This window comes from Passer domesticus, chromosome 17 (assembly GCF_036417665.1).
Source record: "Passer domesticus isolate bPasDom1 chromosome 17, bPasDom1.hap1, whole genome shotgun sequence".
NCBI classification, from domain to species: Eukaryota; Metazoa; Chordata; class Aves; order Passeriformes; family Passeridae; genus Passer; species Passer domesticus.
The window spans coordinates 1,789,844-1,805,351 of record NC_087490.1 but is presented as its reverse complement, the minus strand read 5'-3'; the positions used below and the strand labels follow the sequence as shown (position 1 = coordinate 1,805,351).

At 62.5% G+C, this 15,508-nt stretch overlaps 3 protein-coding genes across 6 annotated transcripts; 1 reads left to right on the top strand and 2 right to left on the bottom strand.

Moving 5' to 3' along the window:
* Positions 1 to 1,664: 1,664 nt before the first annotated feature.
* Positions 1,665 to 2,958, bottom strand: LOC135282860 (splicing factor 3A subunit 2-like). Its single transcript, XM_064393049.1, has 2 exons — positions 1,892 to 2,958; positions 1,665 to 1,761 (listed from the first exon to the last, which is right to left on the bottom strand). Exons 1-2 carry the CDS (start codon positions 2,410 to 2,412, stop codon positions 1,665 to 1,667), a joined length of 618 nt encoding a protein of 205 aa, XP_064249119.1. The 5' UTR covers positions 2,413 to 2,958.
* A 3,924-nt stretch (positions 2,959 to 6,882) lies between these two features.
* Positions 6,883 to 9,938, top strand: RFC5 (replication factor C subunit 5). Of its 3 annotated transcripts, none has more exons than XM_064392708.1 (11): positions 6,883 to 6,961; positions 7,637 to 7,701; positions 7,800 to 7,936; positions 8,107 to 8,186; positions 8,403 to 8,476; positions 8,595 to 8,754; positions 8,841 to 8,922; positions 9,002 to 9,131; positions 9,312 to 9,389; positions 9,474 to 9,528; positions 9,666 to 9,938. In XM_064392708.1, exons 1-11 carry the CDS (start codon positions 6,933 to 6,935, stop codon positions 9,760 to 9,762), a joined length of 987 nt encoding a protein of 328 aa, XP_064248778.1. In that variant the 5' UTR covers positions 6,883 to 6,932; the 3' UTR covers positions 9,763 to 9,938. The 3 variants fall into 3 exon arrangements, with proteins under 3 accessions (XP_064248778.1, XP_064248776.1, XP_064248777.1); XM_064392707.1 differs by lacking the exon at positions 6,883 to 6,961 and adding an exon at positions 7,340 to 7,478; XM_064392706.1 differs by lacking the exon at positions 6,883 to 6,961 and adding an exon at positions 7,332 to 7,478 and having other exon boundaries at positions 9,312 to 9,528.
* Positions 9,939 to 10,344: 406 nt separating this feature from the next.
* On the bottom strand, positions 10,345 to 14,629 carry WSB2 (WD repeat and SOCS box containing 2). Of its 2 annotated transcripts, none has more exons than XM_064392709.1 (9): positions 14,477 to 14,629; positions 14,211 to 14,382; positions 13,246 to 13,481; positions 12,942 to 13,073; positions 12,559 to 12,659; positions 12,198 to 12,370; positions 11,668 to 11,781; positions 11,182 to 11,289; positions 10,345 to 10,980 (listed from the first exon to the last, which is right to left on the bottom strand). In XM_064392709.1, exons 1-9 carry the CDS (start codon positions 14,490 to 14,492, stop codon positions 10,818 to 10,820), a joined length of 1,215 nt encoding a protein of 404 aa, XP_064248779.1. In that variant the 5' UTR covers positions 14,493 to 14,629; the 3' UTR covers positions 10,345 to 10,817. The 2 variants fall into 2 exon arrangements, with proteins under 2 accessions (XP_064248779.1, XP_064248780.1); XM_064392710.1 differs by having other exon boundaries at positions 13,246 to 13,478.
* Positions 14,630 to 15,508: the final 879 nt, after the last annotated feature.

Here is a 15,508-nt window from a genome sequence, read left to right as displayed (position 1 = left end):
ATCTACCTGCAGGTGGCTTAAAACAAAACAAAGAAGGGAAAAACTTCTATTAATCCTGCAAAACCAATGTTTAGCCTATGAAGATTAACCAAAAAACCATGGATTCTCCTGCTTTATTCCAGGCTCATGCTGACACAAGGGCTGGGCACTGTCTCCAGAGCCATATCCCAGGTCACCACTCCCTTTGCCATGGCACTGCCTGGCCCAGCTCTGCTGCCACCAGATGGGAAGGGAAGAGACACTGAGCGAGGCCTCGGAGTCTGTGTCACGTCCTTGGGACGTGGTGGTGGCAGCAGGGACTCAGGGACACAGAGACTCGGGGACTTGGGGACTCAGGGCCAAGCTCTGCTCCTGCTGACGCTGGTGGCAACCCAGGACAACGCCAGGAGCCAGCCCAGGGCTGGCAGGGGGAATCTGGCCCTGGATTCACTCCCCTTGTGGGAATCACCCTGGGTTTGAGGTGAAAAACAACCAGAGAGTGTCAGCAGGGATGTCCTTGGCTGGAACATCCCCAGCTCCTGGTTTGGGGGTGTTTTAGGGATGGAAGTGCAGGGCTCCCTGTGGGCTGGCACTGAGTGATCCATAGGGGCTGGAGAAGTGCTTCCCTGTGAGCATTGTAGGATAACATCCTCCTGACTGCCTCCAGACCCTTCATCCAGCCCCAGCTGCTGCCCCAGTGGCACTGGGATGCTGGGAAGGAGCATCCCACCAGGATGGCTCCACCACACTGCCCTGCTCCCCTCCATGTCCACGGGACACAGACAGGGAATCCTCAGTGCTGACATCAACGAGGCCAATCGCTCCATGTGGGATGAGCTCCTGGAGCCCTGCACCTCCTGGCAGGTTCTCCCGGGGATTTGGAACCTGCCTGCAACCCAAAAAAGGCTCCAGCATGCCCCAAAATCACTGTTATCCTCTCCTGAGGTTGCTCCAGGACCAACAGCTCCCAGCTCCTCACACAGAGAGTTGGGATGAGGCAGGGCTTGGATCAGGGGGAGGTGACAGCAGGATGGGAGGGGGAATGAGCACAAGCTGGGACGCAGAGCAGGGAGCTGCATCCCAAACCTGGGGTCTCCCCACAGGCGGCACAGCAGTGACATGGTGATGCCCCAATTGTTCCCACAGCTCTCAGGAACTTGGGAGCAAAAGCAGCAGGACAAGGTGTTCCAGTCATGGTCCAGAGCCAACAGCTGCCCCACAGAGGGGCCTGGGTGGGATCAGGCTCTGAACCCCCCCACCCACAGCCCCAGCTCTGCGCCAGCCGCCCCCACAGCAGCCGCAGGCCCCGCTGGCGTCTCCCAGGGTCACAGCCTCGCTCCTCCTCGCTCTGTGCCAGCTGCAGGGATCCCACTCAGCCCTGGGAATCCCTGGCTGTTCCCTGCCCGTCCCAGCCCACCGACCTCCTGCTGCACCACAAATCCACCCCAGCGGGGCTCAGCGTGCTCCAGGGGGAGCTCATCCCCCGGGAGGCAGGAGTGGGGAGGGGAGAAGGCAGCCAGGAGGGAGGGGTGCAGGTGGGCCAGGGACGCAGCCAGCCGGGCCAGCTGGAGCCGGCTGGAAGGGATGCAGGTGGGCTGAGGGCATGCGGCTCAAGGAAGGGGATTCAGCCAGGCCCAGGGGATGCAGCCCCGTGCAAGGGATGCAGGTGGGCTGGGGGATGCTGCCTAGTGGAGGGATGCAGCCAGGCCCGTGGGATGCAGCCTGCCACAAGGAATGCAGGTGGGCCGCAGGATGCAGTCCAGGGAGAGGGATGCAGCCAGGCTGGGGGGATGGAGGCAGGCAGCAGGGGTGCAGGTGGGCCGATGGGATGCAGGAAGGTGGAAGGGATGCAGCCCGGCTGGAGCAGGAGCCTGGAGGAAGGCCGGGGGATGCAGGAAGGGGGAAGGGATGCAGGTGGGCCGGGGAATGCAGGTGGGCCGGGGGATGCAGGTGGGCCGGGGGATGCAGGTGGGCCGGGGGGATGCCGCCTGCCGGGCGGTGGAAGCCGGGGGCGGGACGCGGCCGGGCCGGGGGATGCCGGGGATACCGGGAGGCTGCGGCCGGGGCCGCGCGTCCCCGGTGGGTCCCGGCAGGAGGGTTCGGTGGTCCCGGACCCACCTCGGGGCCACCTGCAGAGCGCGCAGCCTCACTCGGGCGCACCGCAGCGCCGCGGGGGAACCCGCCGCGGCCGGGGGGGGGGTGGGGGGGGAGACTGATGGGGGGATGTTGATGTTGGGGGGGTCGGCGGGCCCGTACCTCCAGGGTGCGGATCTCCTTCTGCGTGAGGTCGTTGGAGGCGGCGCACTTGGTGCGGAGCCCCTCCAGGTTGGAGATGCTGATGTCGATCATGTTCTGGACCAGCTCGCACTGCTGCAGCGCCTTCTGCAGACTCAGCTCCTGCTCCTCGCTCCTCGTCATGTTGTCCTCATCCATCGCTCGCCGCCCCCCCCCCCCCCCCCGCCCGCCCGCCCTCCCCTCCGCCCGCCGCCGCCGCGGCCCCCCCTTCCCTGGGCTCCGCTCGCCGGCCCCCGCCGCCGCTCAGCCCCGCTCGGCCGCGGCCCGCAGCATCGCGGTGCCCACCGAGCCGTCAGCGCGGCGCCGCCGCCGCTACCCCCCCCGGGCGCGGCGGGGCGGGGGCGGGGCGGCGCGCTCCGGCTCCGCGGGGCCGCGCTCGCTGCGCGCCGCTCCGCGCGGGAACCCCCGCACGCCCCCGGCCCGGCACCCCCGGCCCCGGCAGCTCCGCGGCGTCCGCATCGCCCCCGCACCCACGCGCCAGCATCCTCATCATCACCCCCTCATCATCTTCAGCACCCCCCAGCCTTATCAACAACCCCATCGTCACCAACACACCCCCCAGCCTCACCAACCCCCCTCCAGCCCCATCAGCCCCACACCGCAGCTCCCCATCCTCATCATCACCCCCCTCCTCATCAACATCCCCCCAACCTTATCATCACCCCCAACCCCATCACCCCACACCTCCCCATCCTCATCATCACCCCCCCATCCTCAACATCCCCCCATCCTCATCAGCACCCCCTCATCATCTTCAGCACCCCCCCCAGCCTTATCAACAACCCCATCGTCACCAACACACCCCCCAGCCTTACCAACACCCCTCCAGCCCCATCACCCCCACACCCGCAGCTCCCCATCCTCATCGTCACCCCCCCATCCTCAACATCCCCCCATCCTCATCATCAACCCCAACCCCATCCCCCCATCCCCATCACTTTCCCACACCCCCATCCCCCTCGCCCACACCCCCATCCTCATCAACACCCCCCTTCTTTATGAACACCTCCATCTCATCACCCCCAACCCCATCACCTTCCCATCTTCATCATCACCCCCATCCTCATCACCCCCAGCCCCAGCACTTTCCCACCATCCCCATCCACCCCCACATCTCCTCATCATCATCCTCACCCCCCATTCCTCATCAGCACCCGTCCCTATCCCCACCCAAGCCCCACATCTCTCCATCCTCATCACCACCCCCGTTCCCATCCCCCATCCCACACCTCCCCATCCTCACGAGAATTCCCCATTCCCATCCCATCCATCCCCCCCATCCCCATTCCCATGCCCTTCTTCCCTATCCCCCTCATCCAGTCCCTCTGGGAATGGGACAGGAGGGGAGCACCAGGGGGGAAGGGGGGGATGCTGCTCTGGGGGGGGAAGGGGGCAGGGAGGATGAGGGGGGTTGAAATGGGGGTCTGGGGCAATGGGGGGGATGGAAATGGGGGGTCTGGGGTAATGGGGAGTCAATGGAAAGGGGGGCCTTGGACATTGGGGGGCTGGTGCAATAGGGAGACCCGGGGAAATGAGGGGGGCTGGAAATGGGGGCAGGAGGGCTGGGGCATTGGGAGGATAATGGGGACTGGGGAATGTGGGGGACCTGAGGTAACGGGGGAAATGGGCATCGTGGGGGCTGGGGCAAAGATGGAGAATGGAAATGGGGGCTCTGGGGAAATGGGAAGGTCTGGGGCACTGGGGGGTCTGGGGCACTGGGGGGTCTGGGGCACTGGGGGGTCTGGGGCACTGGGGGGTCTGGGGCACTGAGGGGTCTGGGGCACTTGGGGGGGCATTGGAGGGTCTGGGGCACCAGGGATTCCTGCTCTGGGGCAATGGAGGCCAAGCCTGGCCAACACTCGGGAATTATTCCAGAAATGCAGAGCCAGGATGATGCTCCAGAGCCTTCACCTGCTCAGGCACAGCGTCCTCACAGCCGTGACCTCCCTGCCTCTGGGTATGTGACTTCATTCCCAGCTGGCATCCCCGTCCCAGTCCCTCCCAGCTCTGGGGAGCACAAGTCAAATTCCAACAGCTTTATCCGTGCTCACAGTGGTCAACTCCCCCCGAGTTGGGATGTGGTAAAAAAAGCTGGAAATCTGCTGACTTTTTTTTTTTTTTTTTTTAATCAGGACTTTTAATTTCCAGGCTCATCCCAAGCTGGGATGTCCCTTCTCTGTCCTGTCCCCAAGGCTGGCTGATAGGGGAGCTCAGAGGGACCCCCGGGGTGGGAATGACATCAAGAACTGCCAGGGAAGGGAAGGGAGGGAAGGGAAGGGAAGGGAAGGGAAGGGAAGGGAAGGGAAGGGAAGGGAAGGGGAAGGGATGGAAGGGAAGGGAAGGGAAGGGAAGGGAAGGGAAGGGAAGGGAAGGGAAGGGAAGGGAAGGGAAGGGAAGGGAAGGGAAGGGAAGGGAAGGGAAGGGAAGGGAAGGGAAGGGAAGGGAAGGAAGGGAAGGGAAGGGAAGGGAAGGGAAGGGAAGGGAAGGGAAGGGAAGGGAAGGAAGGGAAGGGAAGGGAAGGGAAGGGAAGGGAAGGGAAGGGAAGGGAAGGGAAGGGAAGGGAAGGGAAGGGAAGGAAGGGAAGGGAAGGGAAGGGATTTTAGGTATTCACCAAACCTCATGCCTCCCAAAAACCCCTAGGGCAGCCTGTGGGATAGCTCCCATGCTTGGAGCTGGCCATGGTCTGAGAGGTGGATGAACATTCCAGACATTGGGAATGGCACAGTCCGTCCATATAAAAACTATGTGGTAATCTTTTAATTGACTTCTGTGGGTTTTCTCCATGAGAAAAGAGTTTGGAGTGACTCAGAGTCTGTAAACTGGGTTAATGTTCCCTCAGTGCCAAAGGTGCTCTTCCAGGCACGACATCCTGCTGGGAAGGGAGAGGGAATGCCCTGGCATGGCCACTCCAGCCTGGCCAAACCAACCACCACTGCACCACCCAGGGGTTTCCCACCTAATTCCCCCAAAACCATCCCACGAGCATTCATTGCACCAGCTCGGGGTGAGCTGTCCCACAGGAGCCTCTGGGTATCAGCACTGGGATTTCTTGGTTATTAATGGGGCAAAGAACTTCTTCAGCTCCACACGGGGAGGGGGAGCCCTGGGATTTCAGCTCTCAAGCACCTCTTTAATCCTCTGTGGAAGAGCGGCTCTGTCCCATCACTCCACCCTTGTCCCCTTCAACCCTGTCACCATCACCTCTGTCCCATCACCTCCGTTCCCATCACCTCTGTCCTGTCATCCCTGTCACCACCATCCTTGTCACCACCATCTCTGTCCCCACCATCCTGTCCCATCACCTCTGTCATCTCTGTCACCATCATCTCTGTCCTATCATCCCTGTTCCATCAACCCTGTCACCACCTCTGTCACCATCACGTCTGCCCCATCATCTGTCTCGTCTCCATCACCACCATTCCTGTCACCACCCCCCTGGCCCATCATCCCTGTCCCCACCACCTCTGTCCATCATGCCTGTCCTATCAACACTGTCATCACTTTTGTCACCACCAGGCCTGTCCCATCTTCCCTGTCCCATCATCTCCATCCCATCATCCCTGTCCCATCACCTCTGTCCCATCATCCCTGTGCCACCACCTCTGTCCCCTCATCTCCACCCAGGAGGGAAATCAGAGCCATCCCAGGGGCATGCACCCATCAGTTTAACCCCATTAAACAACACCCCAAAGATTAACCCTGCTCTGGAGCCTGGGATTTATTAATGATGGGGAAAACCCCTGGAAAAATCCATGGAGGAGGAGAAGAGCCTGCCCCCAGGCGAAGGCAGATCCGGGGGGAGAGCAGCAGCTCTGGATCCAGGACGTGCAGGAAAATCGCAGCTCCCGGCTGTTCCCAGGTGCCCGGGAAGGAGCTGGAGGCTCCGGAGGGAAGGGCCATCTGTCACGGCTGTCACGTGCCCAGAGGGACAGCTGAGGCCGCTGACCTCAGCCTCCAGCTCCTGCTTGCCTTCATGGGGGGCTGCAGGGGAAAAAAGGGGGAAAAACCCCAGGAAAGCAGCACCCCCCAGCAGATGTTTGGGGTTTTATAGGATCCACCCTGGAGCTCTTGATGTTTTCACTTCCCTTGGCAGCAACAGCATTTTTATAGGAGTTTTTTGCCTGTCCTGTACCTCTACTTCCCAATGGATTGCTTCCCATCCTCACTCCACCTGCGTTTTCCTCTCACTCCTGCCTGCTTTCCTCTCTGGGGTCAGAGCAGCAGCAGAGCATCGCTCCAGCAGCCTGGGCTCATTCTGCCCTCTAAGCTCCTTCTCAACAGGAGGCTCCAGGGGTTCTCCAGAGGCACTGGGAAGCAGCAGGGACAGGGATAAAGGCGTTTTGCTCTGGCAGCCACCTCTGGAGTTTGCTGCTCCTGTCGCACCGGGAGGATCCCAGATCTCCTCTTCTCAGGTGTCCCTGCACCCAAAGGTGCCCCTCTCATCTCATCGGTGTTCCGAGGGCACGTGCAGTGTTTTCCCAAAACCTTAATCCAGCAATTCCTGCTGCCGATTTCCCTGGGACGGCCGGCACCACCCTGCTCTGGTGAACACCAGCACTGTGCTCTTCCCACGATCGCAGAATCATGGAATAGGTTGGGTTGGAAGGGACCTTGAAGGACACCTCGTTCCATGCCCTGCTGTGGGCAGGGACAGCAGGATGAGGGATTCTCCCTCTCCACTCCTCAGGTGAGATCTCAGGGGGAACTGTGCATCCAGCCCTGGGGCCAGCACAGGAGGGACCTGGAGCTGCTGGGAGAGCCCAGAGGAGCCATGGAGATGCTCCAAGGGCTGGAGCCAGGCTGGAGAGCTGGGGGTGCTCAGCTGGAGAGGAGAAGGCTCCAGGGAGAGCTCAGAGCCCCTTGCAGGGCCTGAAGGGGCTCCAGGAGAGCTGGAGAGGGACTGGGGACAAGGGATGGAGGGACAGGACACAGGGAATGGCTTCCCACTGCCAGAGGGCAGGGATGGATGGGATATTGGGAATTAGGAATTGTTCCCTGGCAGGGTGGGGAAGGGCTGGGATGGCGTTCCCAGCGCAGCCCGGCTCCCGGGACCCCGGAATGGTTGGAAGCTGCCGGGATTTTCCCGGGCCGGCGGAACCCGCCCGTCCCCTCAGGCCGGCCCCGCCCCCGCGCTCTCGCGCGCTTGGCGGCGATCTCGCGAGACTTCCCAAGATGGCGCCGGCGGGCAGCGCGAACCTGCCGTGGTACGGCCGGGAGCGGGGGGGGATACCGGGGGTACCGGGATAACGGGGTACCGGGATAATGGGATAACGGATACCGGGATAACAGGGTACCGGGGTACCGGGATAACGCGGCGGGAGCTGCCCCGGGGTCACTCCCCTCCTTTCCTTCCCCGCTGCAGGGTGGAGAAGTACCGTCCGCAGGCGCTGTCCGAGCTGGTGTCGCACCGGGACATCCTCAGCACCGGTAATGAATGCCTCCCCGCGCCGGTCCCGGCTGTCCCCCAGCCCCGGTGTCCCGCTGCTATCCCCTTGTTATCCCGTTGTTATCCCGTTATCCCGCAGTGCAGCGCTTCATCAGCGAGGACCGGCTCCCCCATCTGCTCCTCTATGGGCCGCCCGGGACCGGGAAGACATCCACCATCCTGGCCTGTGCCCGGCAGCTCTACCGGGAGCGGGAGTTCGGCTCCATGGTGCTGGAGGTGAGCGGGAACACGGCGGGGTGGGGTGGGGTGGGGTGGGATGGGATGGGATGGGATGGGATGGGATGGGATGGGATGGGATGGGATGGGATGGGATGGGATGGGATGGGACAAGATGGGTTGGAATGAAATGGGATGCAGGGATACAGATCCACACCATTCCCTTCCAGCTCAACGCCTCCGATGACCGGGGCATTGACATCGTGCGAGGGCCCATCCTGAGCTTCGCCAGCACCAGGACCATCTTTAAGTACGTGGTGGGTCTGTGCTTCCCAAAGCCCCCCATCTCTTTGGCACCCTCCTGCCCTGGCACTTGGATTGGGAAGGGATTTGGGAGGCCCCCAGGTGGGTGGGAATGTGCCCGGAAAGCAGGGAGGGTGAGGATGCAAGAGGGGCTTCCCAGGAGCCAGGCTGGGAACAAACATCCAGCTCCCCCTCCTCTAGCACCAAACCCCCCTTTTCCTAGGAAAGGCTTCAAGCTGGTCATCCTGGATGAAGCTGATGCCATGACCCAGGATGCTCAGAACGCCCTGAGGAGAGGTGAGGGCACGGGGAACCCCACACTGTGAGCAGCCATCGGCCCATCCAGCCGGGCACAGGGTGGGAACCAGGACAAGGCAGCAGCCAAGGACCCTCCTCCCCGTGCTCCTTTTTGCAGTGATCGAGAAGTTCACAGAAAACACCCGGTTCTGCCTCATCTGCAACTACCTGTCCAAGATCATTCCTGCCCTGCAGTCCCGCTGCACCCGCTTCCGCTTCGGCCCCCTGACCCCGGAGCTGATGGTGCCGCGGCTCCAGCACGTCATCCAGGAGGAGGGGTGGGTGGGGATCCCCCTCTGCCCCACTCCCTGCCAGGGAGGAGCAGCAGGCTGGATTCCCCAGCTGCCCGGGTGCTGTTTTCCAGGGTGGACGTGACCGAGGACGGGATGAAGGCTCTGGTGACCCTCTCGAGCGGGGACATGCGCAGGGCCCTCAATATCTTGCAGGTGGGACTGCGGCCATCAGCCCCTGGCCAGCTGAGCTGGAGGGGCTTCTTCATCCTTCCTGTTCCCTCCTCTTCCTCAGAGCACCTCCATGGCCTTTGGGAAGGTGACAGAGGAGAACGTCTACACCTGCACGGGACATCCTCTCAAGTCTGACATCGCCAACATCCTCGACTGGATGCTGAACCAGGATTTTTCCACAGCCTACCGCAGTATCCTCCACCCTGGGGGTTATTCCCAGCTGGGATAAATCCTGCTCCTTCCCAGGGATCTCTGCGGCCTCTGGGGTGGGTGCTGCTCACTGGGGAGGCTCTTGGGATTGCTGTAAAGGTGAGGATGGGATCTGGCAGGGAAATGCCTGGAAGCAAGGCCTTGACTCACTCTCATCCCAGAAATCATGGAGCTGAAGACGCTGAAGGGCCTGGCCCTGCAGGACATCCTCACTGAGATCCATCTCTTCGTGCACAGAGGTGGGGAAAGGGTCCAGCTCTGGATGATCCTGGAGAGGCCAAATTCCCCCCTGCCCTTCACTGAGTGTTTTCTTCTCTCCACAGTCGACTTCCCCCCCTCCATCCGCATCCAGCTGCTGATCAAGCTGGCAGACATCGAGTAAGTGTCACTGCCCCAGCCTGGGGACCCTGGGGTGGCTCCTGGTGGTCACTGGACACTGCTGGCACACAGCCCGTGGCTTTGGGGGGCACCCACAGTGGTGGAAACCCCCAAAGCTGCCCTTGGCCCCTCTCCAGGTACCGCCTGGCCGCTGGCACCAGCGAGAAGATCCAGCTGAGCTCCCTCATCGCCGCCTTCCAGGTCACCAGGGACCTGGTGGTGGCTGAAGCCTGATCCTGCCAGGTGGATCTGCTGCTGGATTTGGGAAGGACCGTCAGCCCCATGCCTGGAGCTGCTCCCTGCAGCTTCCCGGTTCCTTTTTGGAAGCCTTGAATGACCAGTAAAGGTAAAAAGGTTGTTAAAAGGTAGCATTATTCCCAATGGGAAAATACAGGTGCCTCCAAAGCCCAGCAGGTTGCACTGGTCTTTGCTTTTCTCCTGAAGGGAGGTGGGGGGTTAGGGGTGCACCAGCTTTCTGTGTTCAGCTGTTCCCAAGGGAAAAACAACATCCTGGCAATGTTTGGAGGAGAATTCCCTCCACAAAGTCTGCCAGCACACAAGGGAACGTGCTGTTGCTCCAGCCACCAGCTAAGCTGGAGGATGGGGACAAACAAAACACTTCTGCATGCTCAGCATGTCTGGGAATTTGGCTGATGGAGTGCCACGCTCCAGCACGGAGAGAAAACAACAGAGGAATGGGAGCAGGGGGTGGAGTGAAGCCACCTCTTCCCACAGATGGACACCTCTGCCACCCCTCCCTGGCAGCCAGGGCGGTGCCAGGCACTGCCAGGTCACCTGAGCGAGCCAGCAGGGAAATCATGAGGAATCAATTTTTATTTATTGAGACCTGCTCGGGCTTGTCCCGCTCCTGCCCACGCCGGGAGAGCGGCAGAGCCCGCGCTCCACCAGCATGGAGGGACATTCCCAGGTGGGTGTTTTGGGGGGGTTTAGCCCCGTATTTGTGCAGGTGACAACAGCTCTGCTCCCACAGCAGCTGTTCCACCATCATCCCACACCATTGCACTCAGAAGCAGAAGCACCTGACCCAACCCAGCAGGCAGCAGGGGACAGGGGGACCTGTGTCCCACCCGTGTCCCCTGCGGGGCCACCGCGGCTCTCTGCGTGGGATTTTGCTGGGTTTTTGTATTATGACACCAAAAAAAGCCCTCCACAGCCCCAAAACCACGGGAGCAGCAACGCTCCTGGCTCACAGCTCGGCGTTCCTGCGGCGCCGCCGGCCCGGACTGAGCCCCGGGGCTCACCTCCGTGCCTCTGCTCCCCCTGCTGCCTTAAAAAGTCCTGTAAGTGAGGAATTCCTTCAGCTTCCTGGGAATGGGCAGCGCCAGCACCTGGTAGGTTGTGAGGAAGGTGCGCAGGGCTTTGCGGCACAAGTGCTTGAGCGACGAGAGGACCCTCGGGGCTGTCCAGAACTGGACGTGGCCATCCCTGGTCCTGCAATGGGATCCAAACAACCCTGAGCACAGGGCAGAGGGACACAAAGAATTCCAGCTGTCCCCAAATACTGCCAAGTTTGCCAGGAGCGTGTGTTCCCCAGCCCAGGAAAAAACTATCCCCAGGGAAGCCCAGAATTTGCTGAGCTCAGGAGGAAGGAGCAGCCCTGTGCTTCTCCACCCTCTTCTCCTGTTTACTCACCCTGTGGCAATGAATCCTCCGTGTGGGAAGTACATGCAGCACAGACCGTTGGTCATGGGGGCAAAGGCCACCGGAGACCGCAGCTCCAAGGCCCAGATCCTCAGGAGCCTGTGGAGAACGGGAGAGGACACGCACAGTGCAGTGCCTGCTGCCAAAATAAAGCCTCTGGGATCCCCTGAAGACACAGAAACCAGAAGGATTTGCTTCCCAGAGGTGTGTTCCAGTGAGGACTGTCCCCTGCTGAGCAAGTGACATCTGAGGGTGGCACAGCACCCAGGAGGACATGGACCTCAGCTCAGGGTGACAGGGCCCTGACCTTGCTACCCCTTGTCACAGCCAAGCCATGGTGTTCCCACGGCCCTGACCTTTCCCCTTATCTCAGGAATTGGTGGGGACCTGGAGCACTTACTCCCCACCTCCTGAGCTCCTGGTTCATTCTAGTCTCCTCCTGGGCCCCTCTCTGGGTCCCCACAGGGGTTCACTCACCTGTCATCTGCCACCGTGGCCAGGTAGAGCCCCTCGGGGGAGAAGCAGACGGAGCGCAGGGAGCTGCTGTGGATTTCACTGCTGGAGTCCAGCGTGGAGTGCAGCGGGACATGGCTGTGGGTAGGGACAACATCCCAGCATCAGCTCTGAGCTGCCACCAGCCCCTTCCCCAGCTGAGGCTGGCAGAGCTGCCAAACTTGGCAAGCCAGACCCCCATGCTGCCTCTGGAAGCAGAGGAGTGGTGACGGCTGTGCCCAGCGAGAAGAGAAAGCCACATCCAGCCCTAAAAACCTCCCTGGCATTGCTCTGTCCTGTCCCACAGTGTCCCCATGGTCCATACAACAGTGCAGACATGGTGGCTGTGCCCATCCAGTCCTAAAAACCTCCCTGGCATTGCTCTGTCCTGTCCCACAGTGTCCCCATGGTCCATACAACAGTGCAGACATGGTGGCTGTGCCCATCCAGCAGGGAAAGCCACATCCAGCCCTAAAAACCTCCCTGGCACTGCTGTGTCCCCTCTCAGGCCGTACCGCAGTGTCCTGAGCTGCTCCCCAGTGTAGGGGTCCCACATGATGACACAGGCGTCATAGGAAGCGGTGACAAGGAGCGCGGAGTCCGGGGAGAAGTCACAGGACACCACGCTGCTCTGGTGGCCCTCCAGCCTCCGGATGAGGGTGTAGGATCTCATGCTCCACAGCAGTGCCTGCAGGATTTGGGCAGGGGATCAGGCTGGGAGCATGCCAAGGTTTAAACCACATGGGCCCTGCTCCCAACTTCCAGCTCCTGAGGGCCAGGGCAGCATGGCCTGGCCCTTCTCCCAGGGGGGGTTCTGGGGGCACAGAGGGCTGGATTCAGCAGGCACAGGGATGGCTCCCATCCTGCAGGACTCACCGACTTCTCACCAGCGGCGGAGCAGAGCATGCTGCAGTCTGGAGAGATGGAGCAGCAGTAGACCCACTGCACGTGGCCCGACAGCACCTGCACCTGGCGCCCTGGGGACAGCAGAAATGTGTCACCAGAGGGGAACAGGATTCCTTGGCTCTGCTCTTCTCCCTTTCCCCAGTGGGAATTCACACTGGGCTGGGGATTCCCTGGGTAAATCCCAAGGTAATGCCCTCCTGCATCTCCCAGGTTACACTCTGCTCCCAGTCATATGGCTGTCCCCTTCTGCCTCAAATACTGTCCCCAAAGGTCCTCTGCCACCACCTTCCCTCCTGAGATGGGTCTCTCCCCCTTCCCTGACCCAGCACAGGGATATCCCTGCACGTTCCTACCATCCCTGCTCAGGTCCCACACACGCAAGGTCTTGTCCCGTGAGGCTGACACGAGGATGGGGCTTCCATTGGGAGCGAAGCTCAGGTCCCTGACAACATCCTGGTGTCCCAAAAGGCTGAAGAGGAGGTGCCCTGCAGAGAGGAGCCAGGCTCAGTGCCATCCATCCACAGGGAATGAGGCAGAGCCCCTCATGCAGCCCCGCTTGGGACAGGGCAGGTATTGGGGAGGGAGGGAGATGGGATCTCCTTCCACAGGGGAACAAGGGACAGCCAGCCTGAAGCCACGACAGCGAGGGCTGCTCACCTGTCTGCACCTCCCACACCTTGATCTGCCCATCGTTGAGCCCAGTGGCCAGGACCAGACAGGGAAGCCCCACAGCACAGGCAGGATCTGTGTCCCCATCCTCAGCTGCTGGCCAGGCACTGAAGGCCAGGCCCCACACGATCTGCCCACACTCCAGAGTCTTCTCCTTGGCTGCCCCACGGCTCCAGGTCTCTGCTTTGCCACCCCGGCTCTTGCGCTCTGAGGTTTTGCAGCTGCTGGAGGGAGGCAGGGATGGGTGGAGTGTTCACCCCAAGAACCCCCAGCCCAGCTCCATGCACCCATCTTCACCCCACACTGGAAAACCCCTGGGATCGATCCAAGCTGGGGAATGAATGGATGGAGAGCAGCACTGGGAGGACTTTGGTGCTGGTGGGTGAAGGCTCAAACACCCTGGGCTGATCCCCAATGTGGGGCAACAGGAAAGGAGAGGGAATTCTGCCCCTCTGCCCCACTCAGGTGAGACACCACCTGCAGAGCTGCCCCAGCCCTGGGGTTCCCACCATCAGAAGGACGTGGAGCTGATGGATTGAGACCAGAGGAGGAGATGCTCCATGGGCGGAAGCCAGGCTGGGAGAGCTGGGAATGTTCACCTGGAGAGGGCTCCAGGGAGAGCTCAGAGCCCCTTGCCCCTAAAGGGGCTCCAGGAGAGCTGGAGAGGGACTGGGGACAAGGGATGGAGGGACAGGACACAGGGAATGGCTTCCACTGCCAGAGGGAAGGGATGGATGGGATATTGGGAATTAGGAATTGTTCCCTGGCAGGGTGGGCAGGCCCTGGCACAGGGTGCCCAGAGCAGCTGGGGCTGCCCCTGGATCCCTAGCAGTGCCCAAGGCCAGGCTGGAGCAGCCTGGGACAGTGGAAGGTGTCCCTGCCCATGGCAGGGTGGGACTGGATGAGCTTTGGGGTCCCTTTTAACCCAAGCCATTCCACGACTCCGCACTCACAGCTCGGCCTCCCCCAGAGGCCACGGGATCAGCTTGACCACGCAGTGTCCCTGGGACCAGGCGAACCAGGCCCCGTCGGGGGAGAAGGCGACGCTCCAGGTCTCGCAGCTGGATTTCCAATCGTAGCGCTGGGGCCGGCCCGGCTTCAGCTCCGCCAGCAGCACCGGCTCCTCTGCGGCGGGACAGCCCCGTTACCCCCGGAGCCCCCAAAACCGCCGTCACCTCACACCCCCAGCCCCCCGCGTCCCCGCCCGGCTCCCGCTCACCTCCGCTCGGCTTCATGGTGGCCCCGCCGCCCGCTCGGCCCCGCCGGGCCCGCCCGGCCCAGGGCGGCGGCGGCGGAAGCGGCGGCGCGGGGAGGGGACCTGGAGCCGCCTCCTCCGGCCCCGCCGCCACCGGCACCGCCCCGCGACCGGGATGGGCGGGAGAGCGCCGGGAACGGCCCCCTGAGGAGAAACGGCGGGAGCCGGGCCTGCCCCACCCGCCGGGCCCGGGGCAGCCACCCCCTCAGAGACCCACACCGAGACACCTCCGGCAGGGACACCCTCAGGGACCGGCACCGGGACACCTCCGGCAGGGACACCCTCAGGGACCGGCACCGGGACACCTCCGGCAGTGACACCCTCAGAGACCGGCACCGGGACACCTCCGGCAGCGACACCCTCAGGGACCCACACCGGGACACCTCCGGCAGTGACACCCTCAGGGACCCACACCGGGACACCTCCAGCAGGGACACCCTCAGAGACCGGCACCGGCACACCTCCCTGCAGTGACACCCTCAGGGACACCTCCGGCAGTGACACCCTTAGGGACCCACACCGGGACACCTCCCTGCAGTGACACCCTCAGGGACACCTCCGGCAGTGACACCCTTAGGGACCCACACCGGGACACCTCCGGCAGTGACACCCTCAGAGACCGGCACCGGGACACCTCCCGGCAGCGACACCCGGCCCCAGCAGCACCCTCACGGGGACAACCCCTGGCAGTGACAGCCCCCCAGGATCCACAGGGTGACACCCCCTGGCAGTGACACCTCCCCAGCACCCACACCGGGACACCTCCCGGCAGTGACACCCTCAGGGACCCACACCGGGACACCTCCGGCAGTGACACCCTCAGGGACACCGCCGGCAGTGACACCCTCAGGGACCCACACCGGGACACCTCCGGCAGTGACACCCTCAGGGACCGGCACCGGGACACCTCCGGCAGCGACACCCTCAGGGACACCTCCGGCAGTGACACCCTCAGGGACCCAACACCCTCACAGGGACACTCCCCGGCAGTGACAT

Excerpts from the sequence above, each read along its gene's own strand:
- LOC135282860 (XM_064393049.1), bottom strand. The coding sequence starts at position 2,412 with ATGGATGAGGACAACATGACGAGGAGCGAGGAGCAGGAGCTGAGTCTG. Across the intron at positions 1,762-1,891 it reads CTGCATTCCCCGGCCCACCT|CCTGGCTGCATCCCTCTCCC; the intron begins GCATCCCTTCCC and ends CCATCCCCCCAG.
- RFC5 (XM_064392706.1), top strand. The coding sequence starts at position 7,333 with ATGGTTGGAAGCTGCCGGGATTTTCCCGGGCCGGCGGAACCCGCCCGT. Across the intron at positions 7,937-8,106 it reads TCGGCTCCATGGTGCTGGAG|CTCAACGCCTCCGATGACCG; the intron begins GTGAGCGGGAAC and ends ATTCCCTTCCAG. Across the intron at positions 9,132-9,311 it reads TTTTTCCACAGCCTACCGCA|AAATCATGGAGCTGAAGACG; the intron begins GTATCCTCCACC and ends CTCTCATCCCAG.
- WSB2 (XM_064392709.1), bottom strand. Across the intron at positions 12,660-12,941 it reads GTGGGACCTGAGCAGGGATG|GGCGCCAGGTGCAGGTGCTG; the intron begins GTAGGAACGTGC and ends TGCTGTCCCCAG. Across the intron at positions 11,290-11,667 it reads GCCACGGTGGCAGATGACAG|GCTCCTGAGGATCTGGGCCT; the intron begins GTGAGTGAACCC and ends CGTTCTCCACAG.